This window comes from Raphanus sativus, chromosome 5 (assembly GCF_000801105.2).
Source record: "Raphanus sativus cultivar WK10039 chromosome 5, ASM80110v3, whole genome shotgun sequence".
In the NCBI taxonomy this organism is placed as follows: domain Eukaryota; kingdom Viridiplantae; phylum Streptophyta; class Magnoliopsida; order Brassicales; family Brassicaceae; genus Raphanus; species Raphanus sativus.
The window spans coordinates 14,801,945-14,814,255 of record NC_079515.1 but is presented as its reverse complement, the minus strand read 5'-3'; the positions used below and the strand labels follow the sequence as shown (position 1 = coordinate 14,814,255).

The following is a 12,311-nucleotide window of genomic DNA, read 5'->3' as shown; positions in this document are numbered from 1 at the left end:
TCTTCAGGGCCTCGAAGAAGGCGTGTGACTTGTCAGACAGTCTGGAGATGAACATGCTTAATGCGGCCATCCTACCTGTTAACCTCTGGACCTCCTTTACGTTACGAGGGGAAGGTATCAATTGGATGGCCCTTATCTATTCCGGGTTGGCTTCAATGCCCCTGTGGGTGACTATGTACCTGAGGAACTTCCTGGAGCTTACCCCAAACAAGCATTTCGAAGGGTTGAGCTTCATGTTATACCTCCTGAGGGTGGTGAATGCCTGTTGAAGATGTAAGATATGATCTTCAGCATCTATGGACTTCACCAGCATGTCATCGATGTAGATCTCCATAGTTTGCTCGATCTGATCGGCGAACATCATATTGACGAGTCTTTGGTAGGTAGATCCGGCATTCTTCAATCCAAATGGCATGACCTTGTAGCAGTAGATGCCCCTAGACATCATGAACGGAGTCTTTTCTTGATCCTCCGGATGCATAAGGATCTGGTTGTATCCGGAGAATGCATCCATGAAGCTAATTAGTTGGTGACCAGCGGTTGCATCGACTAGCTTGTCGATATGAGGCAAGAGGAATGGGTCCTTAGAACATGATTCATTAAGGTCCGTGAAGTCAATATAGACTCTCCAATTTCCATTCTTTTTCCTTACGACCACTACGTTAGCTAGCCATACAGGATACTGCACCTCTCGTATGAACCCAGCATCGAGTAGGTTCTTCCTCCTCGTTGATGATTTCGTCCCTCTCAGGGGCGAACTTTCTCCTTTTCTGTCTAACGGGGGGATGTAGAGGATCCACTTGCAGCTTATACATGATGACATCAGGGTCGATCCCTAGCATGTCTTCGTGGGACCAAGCGAAGCAATCAGAGTTATATCGTAGGAAGTCGATCAATCTCCGCCTTAGTCCTTCAGCGAGCTTAGAACCTATCTTCAGGTTTTGCTCTGGGTTCCTATCTACCAAGGGCACTTCATCCATCTCCTCTACTTCCGGCTCTTCTGTATGTAGGGCCGGAAGCTTATTCTGTAATTCCTATAAGACATGGATCTTTCCCCTTATGGTAGTCTGATAGCAGAACCTATAATTTTCTTGATCTCCCTTGATCGGTATAATGCCCCAGGGGGTCGGAAACTTGACCAATTGATGGAGATTTGAAGGTACGGCTCACATACCGTGGATCTAGGATCTTCCTAATATCACATTGTAGGAGGAATGACAGTCGACGACTAGGAACTTCGTAGCCTGGTTTATCCCTTCGGCGTATACCGAGAGGATGACTTCCCCCCAGGATCTGTTTCACCTCTCCGCTGAAGCCTACAAGAGGGGTCGCCTTTCTCATTAGCGTCTTAGGTTATAGCCCTAAATCGGCGTAAGCCGACTGAAAGATGATGTTGCTAGAGCTTCCATTGTCCACAAGTATTCGCTTAACCAAGCAGTTTGCTTTGGTAAGTGAAATAACAAGGGCGTCGTGGTGAGGGGCTAGGACTTCTCCTGCTCCTTCGTGGTGAAGCTGATCTCGTCCATTCCAAAGAGTAGATGCTTAGTACCTTCGGCCTCTTGGCTGTTCCTGGCATTGCGAGTGCTTCTCTTGGCAGCCGCACTACTGACTCCACTTACTTCTGATCCGCCTGAGATAACATGGATTACCTGATCCTGTTGTGGTGGCAGTGCAGGGGCTGCTTCGGTAGGGAGACAAGGACCGTCTCTGTTTAAGAGGTTCATGCCCTTGTCTGAGAGAAAATCCCTCAGGTGGCCTCTCTTGAGAAGCTTGTTGACCTCTATCTTTAGAGCTATGCAGTCCTCCGTGTTGTGGCCGTGATCACTATGGAACTCACACCACCGTTTAGGATTTCCATTGGAATCTGAGGCCTTCATCTTTGGGGGCTATTTGACCTGTTGGCCCATTTGTCGTAGGACGCCAACCAGCTCCGGCTTTGATATCGACAGATGTGAGATATCGGGTCATGTAGACACGACCATTCCTTTGGATCTGGCCAAGGGACGGTTTTGGTACCTGCCCCTGCCTGGATTGCTCGTCTCCTTCGTAGGCCTAGGATGGAAACCTTCGTTGCGTTTGCTCCTGGCTGGCTTGGAGGACTTTTGATCCTGCTTCTGGTAAGCTTTGGCCCTCCTTGCGACATCTTCCTCCCACCTGAAGGAGGGAGGAAGTTGTGACTTGTGAATTGGGGTCCGTTGTTGGTGATAATTTCATGAGGGGTTTTGAAGCGTGTGATCACGTTTGTCCATATGAACTTCCTGATTTGGAGATTTGTTATCTTGGCTAGTGTTTCAGATTCCACCCATTTTGTAAAATAGTCGGTCACCACTAGGAGGAAGACCTTCTTCCCCGGTGCCATTGGGAATTTCCCTACGATATCCATGCCCCACTTCCGAAAGGGCCAAGGGGAGCTCAGAGATTTGAGGTTCTCCGGTAGAAAGTTAGAGACCGGTGCATGCTTCTGTCATAGATAGCATAACTTAGCCTGTTTAAGGACGTCCCCCACCATGGTAGGCCAATAGTAACCGGTCCTTCTGGCTCTGATTACCAAGCTTCGACCGCTGGAGTGATAACCACATTCTCCTTCGTGGAGCTCTTCTAGGATTCTAGCAGCTTCTCTAGGGGTGAGACATCGTAGGTAGGGTCCAGAGAAGGACCTTTTGTATAATTTCCCTTCGGGGAGGCAATACATGGCTGCTTGCCTCCTTACCTTTCGGCTTTCGTCTCGATCTGCAGGTAGGGAATCATGCCTGAGATAGTTGATGATGGAGATCATCCAGGTTTCGCCTTCGTCTACAACGGATACTTCTTCAGGCTCTACCTCTTTCTCTGTTGCTGGCCATTGTAGCACTAGCAGTGGAATGCTCATATGACTCGTGGTCTCTTGGGTGGACCCTAGATTAGCTAAAGCGTCGTCCTGGGAATTTTGTTCCCTAGGGATCTGAGTAAGCTTGCAGCTTTGGAACCTATCGAGCAGGCGTTTAGCCACTGATAGGTATCTGACTATACTCAGATCTTTGGTCTGGTAATCTCCTTGGACCTGGCTTATGATTAGCTGTGAGTCGCTGAAAACTTGTATGTCTTCTACTCCCATATGCTTAGCAAGTGTCAATCCTGCTATTAGAGCCTCGTACTCGGCTTCGTTGTTTGTCGCCTTGTGGTACCTCACAGTAGGGTATCTGTCCCACGAGTGTAAAGTACTGGGGCTTCAGCTCGAAATCGTTCCTCTGAATAGCTGAAGGACGTATAGTACATCTGTTGGCGTAGTATTGGTCTTGACGGTTGTAATAAGCCAATGTTCTTGGTCGAGCTGCCTCATCTACAACATTAGCAGCAGTTGTAGCTAAATTATCAATATCATGGATTGCAATTCCTTGATTATTTATTCTCTGACCTGCTGCATTTTGCAGATGACTATCCTGATCATGCAGGTCCCCATTCTCTTCTTGTGTGAGAATAAGAGTTGCAACCATGTCTCGCGGCTGAGCATTGATTGATGTATGATGTGAAACGTCAATCGATGTCAGGCGGAAGGTATCAGTCGACAGACAGGTAGTCTCAGTCGATGGTGGTATGCGAATATCGACGGTAGAGTAATGTCGGTCGATGGTGGTATGCGAGTGTCGGTCGACGGTGGTATGCGAGTGATACTTTTGATCAATGCGGAGCGTTTCCCTTTGTGGATTGTACGTTCCAAACGTGCAGGATCTGAGAAGAGCAGCGGTGTTTCCTTGTTATTTCTGGTACTGCTTGGCATGCATCTGAATGACAAGACAAAAATTTATGAAATTTTTAGATTCAAAGAAAACCTAGACTAGATCGGACTAGACATGATCTAATGGCGATCAAAGCTCCCAGAAAGCGGTGCCAAATTTGATATCACTCAAATTAACCTTAGGAGTGAATTACTTTCTTAAATAAGAGGATCAATTTTAATACTTAGAAATCGAATCCACAGAGAGCTATGACGCACAATATATCCTAATCAGCAGTGATTAAGCTAAGTTGAATGTAACTTAAAGTAAATAAGCAGCGGTGAACAAGGTAGTTGTTCGGTTGATTGGATTGAGGTTTAAACAATAATAAGAAATAGTTAAGTCTAAGGTTTCTATTTAAGGTAATCTGAATTATAGTAGTACATATACTAAGCAGCATGCGAGATATGTGAGAACTCAATGTAAGCAATAGTCGATCATCTTCCATTTGTTTAGACTATCTATTGTCTAGGTCTTCAGACCTCAACTTCTGTTTGTTGAGATGAAGAAAGTGTCGATCGATAATTCTATAGGAATATCGATCAGTACACCTTTCGAGTCGTCGATCGATTAATCTATTGGATTATCGATCGACGATCTTCTAGCAAGCTTTAACGATCAGGTTGAATGTGTTCACTAGGCGTCCTAGATCAACTTCTATTTGTTTCTAGGAATCCTAGCTCAAAAAATCTATTTTGGTAGAACACCAAGCTGTCGATTGATCCTAACTATCCTATTATCGGTTCTAGTTAGCTACTCTAGAACACAAGCATTAAACTCATTTCTAATGATGAATATCTCTAGCAACTTAGCAATTATATATTTTGGGCTAATCTTTCATAACATATTTGAATCCAAATCTAATAGGTTGATTACTCAGACATAGCTAAACAAATCATGAACATAAATAAAAATAGCATAAATAAAAAATATGGAGTTTCAATACAAAGCTCTGAACTAGTCTTGGATCTTTTCTCCAAACTACTAAAAACCCTAAATATTCTTGCTGTGAAAATAAGAAATAATGTAAGTAAGTGTTGCCTAGAACAATTGCAGCGCAAATAAATATTAGATTAAAATCGGTCAGGGGTAATCTTATAATTTAGTAGAAACTTTAGGTTGGCTAGAACCAAGTTGTGTTTCTACGGTTTTATCATCGATCGATGGTACAGGATGCACATCGATTGATTATTAACTCTGAATGTCGATCTCTTGTCTGGTTCGATGGTCAGTTCGGATATTTTTTCCTTTTATTTTCAAAATGCTCTAAATCACCGATTTACTCCAAATCACCGATTTATTCCAAATCACTCCAAAACTTGTAAACATTATAAATAAACTCCAAAACATAATAATTATATCTAAAAATACTTACCATGGTTTATTTTATCAGCTTTCATTTTTTAGTTTTCTGGTAGAAATCATTATATAACCATGTTATCTACAATACTTGGCAGAAAATATAAGAAAACGATGCTGAAGAAATTAAGAAAAACAATCTTCAAACTGGAGGATATTCTTAGGAATTCCAAGATGATTAGTACTTTGACTATTATGTGAAAATTTGACACTCTTACAAAAGGGATGTTGCTACTACTTTAATCCCCAAGCATCAATTGACTGACAAAAAAGCAACACTCAAAACATATAATGTATGGATTGTGACGCCAAACCTAGCGTTTCAGTACCGTCTGGATCACGTTTCTTTGCGCATGTGTTAACCCCTGCAGATTTTGGAAAACACGCCAAACAGTTCATATCGACTATCAAGGTCAAGATCTTTTTACGTTATATGGATTGATAGAAACGATTACCTGGCAAAGATTATCAAACAAAGGTCGGTCTCCACTCGAAAACTTCGACAGAAAATCAGCCAGATAACTTGCCAGATTAATCTGCTTGTTGCACCGAAAAAAAGAAATGATGAGACAAATCAAGATATGGAGAAATAGGAGCACCTATGTAGAATACAAGATGTCACCTCATTAAGGGGGTCGATGGCATGCAAGTCATCATCACCATCCCCATCATCTTGGTTCTGTTGAAACAATGGTTCGATCTTTGGTGGGATGAGGTTTAATGATATAGTTTTATAGGTAAAGGAGAAAACAGACCTCAAAAGTTCGAGCCATTGCTTCAAGTTGGTCATATGAGGGTTTGCTTGATTGAGAGGCACGTAGCAACTCTTTCTCAGCTTCAGCATTTCCTTCGTGGACTTCTTCCCATTCGCTATCCTGCTACTCCCAAGAAAAGAATTAGCATCTGAAGTTCCACTCAACGTTAAGACACAGGAAAGGAGATTAAAAAATGATCAAGGAAGCATAATAACCTCGTCTTCACAACCCAAAACTTGCTCTTGAATTTCGATCAACGTATCAGCTAGTAATGCCAGTATCTGCAAGAGCCAATAATGTAAAATTTCTGAAAGCATACACTAGAGTGATGAACCAAAAGGAGGATATAGCCAGTTAAGAAACTGTAAAGGGCATCACAAATAGTCAAGATATAACTGTGTCTCTTCTGACTTGCAGCGTGTTGGTTTAGAATGTTGAGATTAAGGTTCAAACAAAAACATACCTTCATGGGTAAAGGGATAATGGTCCATTGTTCCGGAGCAGATTTAGCTTTTGAGCGCGTGGTTATGCCACTATTGGACTGTACAAGAAATATAGACAAGTTTCTGTTAAGGCTGAGAGGGTGAATCTAGTTTCTTTTAAAGATATCAAGGCTATACAGCATAAGACCTGAATCTGATTCCCTGGGACATTGACCTTCGCGAATTCAGAATGTCTAGTTGACAGTAGTAAAGCCAGAGCTGAACATGTGACTTTGATTTGATATGCCCCCTGTATCTCCCCTGAACAAAGAACCTTAACCAATCATAAGTTGAAACGCTCTGAAAAAAACCCTTATTGTGATGCATCAGGTAGACAAATACAATCATAGAACTAGATAACGCAATTAGAGATGCATGCCTTGTTGTTTAGTCCATTCTGTTATAACATAGGCAAATGAATTTTCATGGCCATCAGCGGGTACGCTAACAAGTAGATTGATAAATTGATCCACGTTTGGAAAACTCATATGGACCTGAAAAATCAATGTAAACCGATGCTTCCAAGGTTACAGCGCATGACAGGGAGCTTGAACATCATCTTGCAAAAAGAGAGGAACCATTATTATGCTAAAACTATCCAAGTGAAGGGTGAAGAATACCAATCTGGCAAAAATCAACAGCAAGGAGCTTCTGAAACCCGAAATTTCAGCAGACTGCATCCGTCTTACAAGAGCGGCAACCAGATCCTGGACATGGGGTGCCATCTCTGACGGAAGATGCAAGATAAGCTGGAGAATGTACTTCCCAGCAAATAGAGATCCAGAACATTCCAGATCAGGGTTGAGAAGCCTGCACCAATATTGGGAAAACAATTTAGCATAGAGGGACGGTACATTTAAACAGATACAAACTGGAACCATGAGAACCCAACAAACCAAGGTGCTCAATACATTTTTTTAATCAAATGGTTCCAAGAAATGTGGATATATAACCTTTATTTCTTCAGAAGAATACTCTAAAATACCGCCAGTATTGCCAATATATATTCACATATGCACAACATCGAAATACAAAAAAAAAACACACACACACACACAAATAAAAAGTTTTAAGTGAAAACTTGTACCTAGAAGCTGCATCAAGCAAACTTCTCATGGTAAAGCCGGGATCACCACTCCAAGAGAGTAATTCTTGTCCTCCACTAGATATAAAAGCTGCCAGACATTCCGTTCCATTCTGACAAATTATAAGGCTAGTGATAAGTGCTCATTTGTAGATAGATAACGCTGATGCAAACTAGACTTGGAAAAGTTTATCACCTGTAATTCACTATTGTCCTCACTGTGGAGTATGATACGAATGACAGCATCAAAGCAAAATTCATATGCAGTTTTCACTATATCACCTGGGGCACCCTATACAAACGACTAGAATAATAGTCAGCAAAACACGAGAAATACTGAATTCCCACTTGAGCACAAATAAATATTATTCATGTTATATGAAAATTCAGTTACTATAACTTGCCTTAAGAAGCATGGTTAAAAGATCCAAGGACCCACTCACTAGTCCTTCGGATTGCTGATGTGGCTGATTATCACAACAAAGATGTCATTTAAAGGAAACTAGGGAAGAGAAAATAGTAGACTAAGGAAAAAAAAACAGGTGAGAAATCATAATTCAGAACAGTACCTTATTTAAAGCTGGTCCGATGAATGGTAAAATCCTTGATGTCAGTGGGTGCAGACAGCCAGGCGAATTCTTTATCGCCTGTGTGACAGCCATAGGAAAGACATTAGTGGCATAAAAAGCCATGGAAATTGCATTTATTTATAACAACCAGACCTCCAAGACGTCAATTGTATCGATACTTATGAAGGGATCAGAGACATGTGCCACCCACACATTAAGAATCACCGGAGAGATAATAGACTCTATTGAGGCTGATGCTTCATGGCCTAGCAAATGATACATAATGTAATAAACATGTGAGAACTGTTATCTAACTAGATTCTGAAACTTCTGGAAAGAGAAATTATGTTGACTCACCAGCCTTAATTGCTTGTTGAAGAGTTTCAAGTACCAAAATCAAAGTTTCATCTGAAGCCTAAAAAATAAACAAAAATCTTTAGTGACACAAGGGAAATAGACATACAATCAAAATTGGTCGTAAATTGGATAATTTACCTGATGGAGAAGATCAGTGAGAGATGAGAATAAGTTCATGATCTGAGGAAGAATAACTGAACGGTTCATATCAGGTAGGAGCTGCAAAAGTGCCCGACATGCGCCTACTTTTACAGGTGGAGGCCTGTTTAGAAAATCTAGTGAATTAGCATTTATCCCTGACGATAAAGATACTGCGAGCAGAAGGGTAGTAAACATACACGTCCATGTTAATAGCTCTAACAGCAGCATTGAGAAAATGCTCAAGAATTCCAGGGTTGATCTGATTAACGTGAAAAGAATTCAATTCATAGATTCCAGACTGAAGTTGTATTGGAAGAAAAGATAATCAGAAATCACCTCAGAAGAGAACTTAGCAACTGCTGTAAATATGCGGGCATAAAGGAAAGGACATTCATGATACCCTGTTGAATAAAAGGTCCAGTCATACACCACAATTTGAATACCACATAAGATTAAAAAGTTGGAGCAGTAAATTTTACAAAACCTACCAGTTCCAGTGTCTTCCATTATCAATTGCTCAACAAATTTAGCTAAATTAGCAGGGTCAGTTCCCAAGTCCTGAAAAGATTTCCCAATATTAAGGATAACATGTGTCCCTCCATAATAACCTTTTCGTATTAACATTTCTATGGAAACACGAACCTCAGTATCAACAAGTTGATCAGCAAGAGAAGCCAAAGCAAACAGAGCAGCTTCTCTTATCTAACAAATGGAAAATATCAAAGTAAAGTGGAAAGGTAAAAAGAAAACAGACGGTAGAAACAAAAAAAAAGGAAAAATTAACAGAATTGGTGACAATTTTGGAAAAGAAAATAAGAGAAGTAATAGATTGTCAGACTTTTAAAAAAAAATACAAATACAAAGAGAAATTAAAGTCCACTTACTCTCCACCAGGACGGAGAACCAGCGATCTTTTCATTTTGGGACTCATGAAACCGCTTTCCAGCAGCATCTACAACGGCGTTGATCCCTTCCCTACCAAAAGTATTGACAACTTCCTCCAGCAAAAGTATACCTGTGGTGCAGCAGGTAATTTTGTATAGTTACATATTCATCAATTTTTGCATATACATATACGCATATGACACCAAATCTTGTATCTGGCCAAATATAAGCACATGAATTTGACTTAAAAGAGAGAGACACAGCTTACCTGATATACGACAACTGAAGCTACTCTCATCTTCATCGGCTACGAATTGGTTTACATCCATGGACCACGTATGAACCTGAGAAGAGATGGAAAAAACAAAGATATGTGTGATTTTCGGAGACCTGATATAATGGAAAGGGATCACATTGTACTACAAGCAAGATAAATATTAATTGAAGCCTTTTTAAGATTTAAGCAGACAAAATATAACCACTATATCCTATCATGTTTGAGTAGGCACAAAATGCACGATTAATCCTTACCTGTTGTTCTGTAACCTGCATGAAAGCAACGGTTTGAAATACCATTTCTCTGACATTTCCGGCGATGACCTGATATGAAGATATTTAGGTAAGAAACCAAAGAAGCATACGACCAAAATGAAGGAGAAGACTGAAAAGGTTTGAGCCAAACCTTTGCTAGTCTTCTACTGCTGACGATGGTTGACAGAAACTCAAATAGCTGCACACAGGAAACCGATATGCAAAATCCAGCGTCAGTTGGGACTCAAACTCATTTAAGGTACTACAATCTATGAGCCGAATGCCCCATCTATAATCAAAAGATTAAATTCGAAAACGAGAACTTGAAGGAAAAACCTTGATAGAGAAAATGGTAAGTTACCTGGATGACAAAGGTGTCAAGACTCTTTTCTTCACCATCTGAATCATATCTTCCATCATATGAATCTTCCGCACCTTCAATTGACGCTTGAAGATAGACTTGTAGAGATGACTCAAATGTGTGCCACAATGGCCTCATAATAGCTGCAAGAATAACGATGCTTCAAAAATTCAGATGCATATGTATGAATAAACTAAGAACATGGGTCAGCTGAGAACATACCTATCAATTCACTGTCCATCAGAAATGGGAAATTTTGTACAAACTGGTTCAAGCACTTCAATACCTAATCAGAGCATACAAAACCAACACAAAGACAGGGGACTTTTTAAACAACTCCGGCCATTTGATGGGAACAAATTTACAAAAATCAGAAGATGAGACGAACCTCCATTCTTAAACTCCAATCATCGGGATCGTCAGGTTGCACAGGATGCTCCAGTATAAGTGAAAACTGATTCATCCAAACCTTTAGTAGAGGAGTCACCAAGGAAGTAGTTTCTGTCTGAATATAAATCACTTTACATACGTCAACTGATAAACAGAAGTAGCTGAAGAAAGACACATTTCAAATTAATGTAAAGAAAGTACCTTGTATACACCACTCATTGCTCCAAGAACAGATATACATGAATAAAAAATAGAAAGGGCTTTTCCTCGCATATACTTGTCATAGCTCTACATATACAAAATGATGATTAAAACAGGGGAGTGAGCTTCAGAAGAGCCAAAAACGTGATACAAACCTGAGGAGAGGATACGACAGCGTGCAAGCAAGGAAACAACACAGGTACCAGTGTAGGCACATCTTTGTCATCCAAGTCACCAGAGAGAAGAGCCAAACATCTCAAAGCTCCATGAACTGTTGATTTCGGCAACAAAAGGAAACACTCTTGACTGATCTCATGAAATAGTGTACACAAATGAGAGACAGCAAAGAAGATGTCTCAGATATACCTCCATTGATGTTGTTCTGATCGCTAATCAACTTCAAGAGAAAGGGTAAAAGCTCAGGCCAGTCTTCTGGCCAATCATAAGTGGCAATAGACGATATGTCCATACTAATAGCCGTACAGATTTTTCGATGAGAGTCATCAAGCGAGCCCATAAGTAGTCCTCGAATAAGAGCCTAATAACAAAACCAAAAAGAAAATCCATAAAATGTACTATATGGCAGCAGGAAATCCACCAAGAATACCTTTTCCTCATTGGACACAAGAGGATATTCAAAATCCTCCTCGTTCTCTCGCCAATGCTTCTTAATGAACTGCTTTAACAGGACCGCAGCTAAGTAAACAGTAAGTTAAGAACTCCACAAGAAAAACCCTTCCTTTACTCTTTATCAATTAAAAAAAAAAATCTATGCTTATGTAAAAAAAGGATATTTGACGCAATCCCAAAGAGAGGTCTTTGTTAGCAGCAACCCTGCACAATGCGCTGCCAAACCCTACAAAGACAAAGAATCTAAAATCTTCTTTGATTCATCTAAATCAACAACGAGACAGTTTTTTTTTTTCTTTTTTTCAGTTGTCTATAAAATGAATCCATCAAACGATTAAAGAAAGACACAATACCTGGTTGAAGAGAGGCTTGATTGAGTGAGGTCTCAGCGAAAGAACGAACGTTCTGGTTAGGGTCGAGACTCGCCGTCAAGCAGCCGAGAAGCCATTGCTGATCTTGGTCCACCACCATTGTTTCAATTTTTCACTTTCGCGCTCGATCTTATGTAGGAATGTTCGAGAGACGGAGTCGCCTTCTCCGTGATTTTTTTGATGTCGGAGCCTTTATAGAGGAAAGCTGTTGGATATATGTTTTACCGGACCGGGCCAATTTAAACCGCAATCGATCTGCGCTTTAATTTGGTATGATTAGGTTTTTGGTAACCAAATAATTTCAAATCGAACCGTTATTTTCAAGAATCAAAATGTACAGACTAGGACTTGGTATCTACCCAAAACCGAACCGGAGAAAAAAAAAACAAAATCGGGATTCAAATCATTATACAAAAAATATTTAGAACGAGCCTTATGAA

At 40.5% G+C, this 12,311-nt stretch overlaps 1 protein-coding gene across 1 annotated transcript; it reads right to left on the bottom strand.

Moving 5' to 3' along the window:
- Nucleotides 1–5,240: 5,240 nt before the first annotated feature.
- Nucleotides 5,241–11,971, bottom strand: LOC108856479 (uncharacterized). The gene is made up of 32 exons (XM_056985696.1): nucleotides 11,854–11,971; nucleotides 11,478–11,581; nucleotides 11,237–11,408; nucleotides 11,026–11,141; nucleotides 10,871–10,957; nucleotides 10,668–10,784; nucleotides 10,502–10,565; nucleotides 10,280–10,422; nucleotides 10,070–10,117; nucleotides 9,919–9,987; nucleotides 9,656–9,731; nucleotides 9,387–9,517; nucleotides 9,145–9,204; nucleotides 8,991–9,060; nucleotides 8,839–8,903; nucleotides 8,700–8,761; nucleotides 8,500–8,623; nucleotides 8,362–8,419; nucleotides 8,158–8,270; nucleotides 8,005–8,082; nucleotides 7,840–7,902; nucleotides 7,632–7,727; nucleotides 7,439–7,548; nucleotides 6,972–7,161; nucleotides 6,731–6,845; nucleotides 6,500–6,612; nucleotides 6,333–6,410; nucleotides 6,085–6,150; nucleotides 5,870–5,989; nucleotides 5,737–5,793; nucleotides 5,570–5,650; nucleotides 5,241–5,479 (listed from the first exon to the last, which is right to left on the bottom strand). Exons 1-32 carry the CDS (start codon nucleotides 11,969–11,971, stop codon nucleotides 5,429–5,431), a joined length of 3,015 nt encoding a protein of 1,004 aa, XP_056841676.1. The 3' UTR covers nucleotides 5,241–5,428.
- Between the last annotated feature and the right edge of the window lie 340 nt (nucleotides 11,972–12,311).